Source organism: Danio rerio, chromosome 17 (genome assembly GCF_049306965.1).
Source record: "Danio rerio strain Tuebingen ecotype United States chromosome 17, GRCz12tu, whole genome shotgun sequence".
In the NCBI taxonomy this organism is placed as follows: domain Eukaryota; kingdom Metazoa; phylum Chordata; class Actinopteri; order Cypriniformes; family Danionidae; genus Danio; species Danio rerio.
In genome coordinates, this window is record NC_133192.1 from 59,545,001 (window position 1) to 59,550,000 (window position 5,000).

At 51.3% G+C, this 5,000-nt stretch overlaps 1 protein-coding gene across 4 annotated transcripts in view; it reads right to left on the reverse strand.

The window, feature by feature from the left end:
- unc79 (unc-79 homolog, NALCN channel complex subunit) overlaps positions 1 to 5,000 on the reverse strand; it is a 34,993-nt gene that overhangs the window by 15,590 nt on the left and 14,403 nt on the right. For all 4 annotated transcript variants that reach the window (XM_073927709.1, XM_073927708.1, XM_073927707.1 and 1 more), the window contains 10 exons: positions 4,902 to 5,000; positions 4,404 to 4,527; positions 3,787 to 3,927; positions 3,450 to 3,665; positions 3,056 to 3,283; positions 2,596 to 2,731; positions 2,435 to 2,514; positions 1,741 to 1,889; positions 840 to 997; positions 1 to 116 (listed from right to left, as the gene is read on the reverse strand). The exon at positions 1 to 116 is cut by the window's left edge and continues 66 nt beyond it; the exon at positions 4,902 to 5,000 is cut by the window's right edge and continues 92 nt beyond it. In XM_073927709.1, the coding sequence (XP_073783810.1) occupies positions 1 to 116; positions 840 to 997; positions 1,741 to 1,889; positions 2,435 to 2,514; positions 2,596 to 2,731; positions 3,056 to 3,283; positions 3,450 to 3,665; positions 3,787 to 3,927; positions 4,404 to 4,527; positions 4,902 to 5,000 (1,447 nt within the window). The remainder of the gene's footprint in view (positions 117 to 839; positions 998 to 1,740; positions 1,890 to 2,434; positions 2,515 to 2,595; positions 2,732 to 3,055; positions 3,284 to 3,449; positions 3,666 to 3,786; positions 3,928 to 4,403; positions 4,528 to 4,901) is intronic.

A 5,000-nucleotide genomic window follows, 5' to 3' on the forward strand; every position in this document is an offset into this window, starting at 1 on the left:
GTCCTCCACGCTGGACAGGAAGCAGCAGAAGGCGTGCGCTAGCGAATACTTCAGCACGTGACTCTTACTGACCGAGCCGATGTCCAGAAAACGACACAGCACCGCCACACGCTCCACTGCAACACACACACACACACACACACACACACACACACACACACACAGTACACACATCAGTAGATATACACACACCCATCAACAACACAAGGTCATTAATATGCACGCCGCAGGCTGCGCTTGAGTGACAGCACAACAATGATCCTTTTCTCCTCATGTTTGAGTGTTACGCTGATGGACGCGGGACTCTTATTTTGAAAACAGGAGAGGCTTTAAAGAAGAGACCGCAGAGTGTTCACAGCAAAATGCAGGATATACAGACTCTGAATGTTTTCACCACAGAGGCGTACGGGCTGTGAAAGTGTGTGTTTAGTTGAGTATGAGTGTTTATGGATCCCTCCGCTCTCACTGTCACGGCTCTGAGTTAAAGCAGAGCAGAACACGCTATTACACACCATCAGGTGATGAGGAGCTGGAGATCAATGCCTGTGTGTTAACCACATCTCCGCCCGTGCCTTCTGTTAAATATATCTATAATTCACAACACAACTAACGAGAGAAATAGGTTACGTACATCATGCTGAGTGTGTGTGTGTGTGTGTGTGTGTGTGTGTGTGTGTTAATCCTGTCAGAGGAAGCAGAGGCTCAGTAAAGATTTGAGCATCCATGCAGATGATTCACAGGCACATGAGGATTAGTGTTTACATTCTCATTTCCGTAATTGTGTGTGAGTGTGTGTGTGTGTGTGTGTGTGTGTGTGTGTGTGTGTGTGTGTGTGTGACCTGCTAGGAAGCGTATCTTCCAGTCGGGGCTGTTGAAGCTGCTGTCCACCAGCCTCCAGAAGATGTCGGCTCCGTGGGCCAGAGAGAGAGCGTGCAGGAGCTGCGGGACCGCCAGAGACGCCAACTGACAGAACTCTGACTTCAGCATGGACCACAGACTGACACACACACACGCACGCACGCACGCACACACACACACGCACACACACACACACACACACACGTTTATTTTGTGACATGTGGGGACATCCCCTAGGTTTCTGTGGTTGTAGTGTAGGTTTACAGGCTTGTGTTCACCCTTCAGTCTTCTACAACAGCTGCTGATGAACCTGTCAGGCTTAATTCTGAGATAAGAATGAGCTGGATCTACTTTATCCCTCATTAAACACCTGCCTGAACAGGTAAGTCTTTAGACAAGTGTCCTCTTGACTGTCAGTGAATCCGCTCACATCTACATTGATCTGTTGTCTGTATTGGCACACTTCTGGATTGTTTGGCGTCTCTTGTGTCTGAATACAGTCAGGGTTAGTGTATACTCCATTCAGTGGTTTCCTTTTGGCCAGCTTTGCGTTTAATTAAGGAATTAAAAAGCTATTCCGCCTAGATGCCCTTCATCCCTGAGTTAAACACAACTGAAGTCTCCTTCAGCGCTCCTCCATTGTGGTGCACAGATGATAATCCTAAAATCTTGCCCCACCCCATCACTCTGGCCCCGCCCACAGTAATTACACCTGCTAAACAGACCAATCACAGACCCTGCTTTCTTCTTCATCATCATCATCATCATCTGGATTTGTCGTGAGTGGTTTGTGTGAGAGTATGCTGAAGAGTACGTGACGATGTTCAGCTGCAGCGGTTCTGTTAGTGCAGTGTGGAGATGAGCTGCTCAGGTGTGCTGTACCTGGGGATGAGCATCTTCTCCTGAATGTAGGCCAGGAACTGCGGGTGGTCCTTGCGGGCCAAGTACAGGCACTCTCCATGCAGACACAGGATCTTCAGGCAGCTCAGCATGTTGAAGAGGATATCCGGCTCCTCCACCTTACTCATCTCCTGCAGGTCAGAGGTCAGACAGGGGTCAGTAGAGGTCAGGAGGTCATAAGAAGTCAACAGAGGTCAGAAGGTTAGCCAGAGGTCAGACAGGGGTCGGCAGAGGTGAGAAGAGATCAGAAGTCAACAGAGGTTAAGAGAGGTCAGACGTTCAGCTGAGGTCAGAAGGTCATCAGAGGTCAGAAGAAGTCAACAGAGATCAGAAAGTTAGCCAGAGGTCAGAAGGTCAACAGAGGTCAGACATTCAATAGAGGTCAGCCAGAGGTCAGAAGGTCAAACAGAAGTAAAAAGGTCAGTAAAGGTCAGAAGGTCAACAGAAGTGAGAAGAAGTCCACAGACGTCAGAAAGTTGGCCAAAGGTCAGAGAGGGGTCAGCAAAGATCAGGAGGTCAACACAGGTTAGAAGACGTTAACAGAGTTCAGAAGGTGAGCCAGAGGTCAACAAAAGTCTTTGGGTCAACAGGGGTCAGAAGGTCAGTGGAGGTCAGCAGAGGTCAAAAGGTCAGCAGAGGTCAGTAGAGCCACATGGACGATGCAGCAGACCCTCACCTGCAGCACAGTGTAGAGCAGCTTCAGGGAAACAGGAAGCGTTGGGTAGGAGAACTTCCTGTCTGCGCTGTTCTTTAATGCTGGGGAACAGAACACAGCCATGATGAGAAGTGTGTGTGTGTGTGTGTGTGTGTATGTGAGTAGAGGCGGTGCACACTGACGAGGGATCTCGGGCGAGGGGTTGTGGCTGCCGGGGTTGTCTGTGGGTGTGTCTCCATCTTCAGCTGTGCTCTCTGACTGCACAGTGCACTCAGCCTGAGGGAACACCAGACTCTCCTCCAGACACTCCGACGGCTCCTGACACACACACACACACACACACACACTGATGAAGAGCAGGAGCACACATTGCTCTCTACAGCTGATCTCAGCACAGTTCTGCAGGTTATTCCTGGATACTGGTTCTGTTCTGCTCAACATGAGGAAGGAAACTCCTGCTGGTTTGGGTTCAGTAAACGCTGCCAGAATGTTCATTATAGAGTGAGGTGTGTGCGTGGGTGCGAGTGTGTGTGTGTGTGTGTGTGTGTGTGTGTGTGTGTGTGTGTGTGTGTGTGCGTGGGTGCGAGTGTGTGTGTGTGTGTGTGTGTGTGTGAGTGTTTCTGCGAGTGTGTGGGGTCTCACCACCAGGCGTATGGGCTCCAGCGGGGTGAGTCTCTGCAGCAGCTCGCAGGCCAGCTGATAGCACAGGATGCTGGACTGACACACACTGCACTCCTGCGCAGACTCCTCCTTCTGACAGGTGTGTGTTCCCCCCCACGGGGCCTGCAGGACACTGCTGATGATGCCCACAACATCCCTGCCCACCACACCCTCCAGACCCACAGTCACCGCATCATCCTGGAGCTCCATCTGCACGCACACACGCACACACACACACACACACACACACACACGCACGCACACACACATTTAAGCAGTTATACATACACTCACACACACTCCCAAACAGACATACAGTCACTGACACACTCGCCATACACAGCACAGAGACAATCACACACACACACACACACACCTGTTTGAGGATGAGGTCGAACATGAGGATGAAGCAGCCCAGGTTCATGTCGTCATCATCACAGTCCAGGTCCAGAGCGCAGTTCCCGGCGGCGTGGCCCAGGTTCTTAAAGGGGCTGCAGCGCAGGGGACTGCGGAACGGACTGCGGAACGGACTCGGGAACGGACTCAGGTTATTGTGCTGACCTCGCCTGCCCGGGTCCGACACCACACTGACCTGCACACACACACACACACACTCCAGATATCACACACATCAGCGGGACACATCTGAGGACGCGGTGTGTGTCTGTTCAGTTGTGCAGGAGTTATGCAGCAGCGTCTCTGTGTTGGCGTACCCTGCGCTGTCCGGCGTTTCCTGTGAGGTCAGCAGCTCCAGCTCTTCTCTGATTGGCCAGTTCCTTCAGTGAATTCACCCCATCAGAGAACATGCTAATGAGCAGCTGCAGCGGCACCACGATGTCCAGCTCCGACAGAACCTGCCAACACACACACACACACACACACAATCATACAATTCACAGAGGAGGACCTGAGTGAAGACACCAAGAGCATGTCATGGAAGGAGCTTTTCTCTTAACTGGAGAATCCCTGACTGATCATCTGAATCTGTGAGGCACTAATTGGAGAATTGTGTGTGTGTGTGTGTGTGTGTGTGTGTGTGTGTGTGTGTGTGTGTGTGTGTGTGTGTGTGTGTGTGTGTGTGTGTGTGTGTGTGTGTGTGTGTGTGTGTGTGTGTGTGTGTGTGTGTCTATAAGTGTGTGTATGTGTGTGTCTATGAGTGTGTGTGTGTGTGTGTGTGTGTGTGTGTGTGTGTGTGTGTGTGTGTGTGTGTGTGTGTGTGTGTCTATAAGTGTGTGTATGTGTGTGTCTATGAGTGTGTGTGTGTGTGTGTGTGTGTGTGTGTGTGTGTGTGTGTGTGTGTGTGTATGTGTGTGTGTGTGTATGTGCTCACGTGTAGCCACAGCAGCGCCTGCTCCTGCACTGATGCTGGATATCCAGTGAATCTGCAGCTGATGAAGCCGAACATCTCCTCCATGGAGAAGGGCAGAGGACACAGCTCGATGTCGAACATCTTACTGCACAACACACAGAACACACAGACACAGCGCAGTGTGTGAGCATGTGAAGGTGTGTGCACTATGAGCCTCGGTCACCTCAGTCAGTCTGTCCAGCCTAACAGCATTAGAGCACAGAGCAGCGGAGGAGATGTGTGTGTGTGACAGATGCTGTAACCTCTGCTGCTGCTGAGTCTACACTGCTGGACATGTTAAACAAGACAGTGATGTGGAAGAAGAGCGGAGATGATTGACAGGCTCGTAACTAAGCAACAGAACACTTGGAACACTCCTGTCTCACACACTCCTGTCTCACACACTCCTCTGTCACACACTCCTGTTTCACACACTCCTGTCTCACACACTCTTACTGTGTGTATTGGGCCGCAGTGTACCTGAGCACTTCGCGGAACTCTTTGAGCTGGTGGTCCGGCACTTCGGTGCGGATGGCCTCCAGCCACTCGGGCATGAAACACTCCCACAGCGGCTGACTG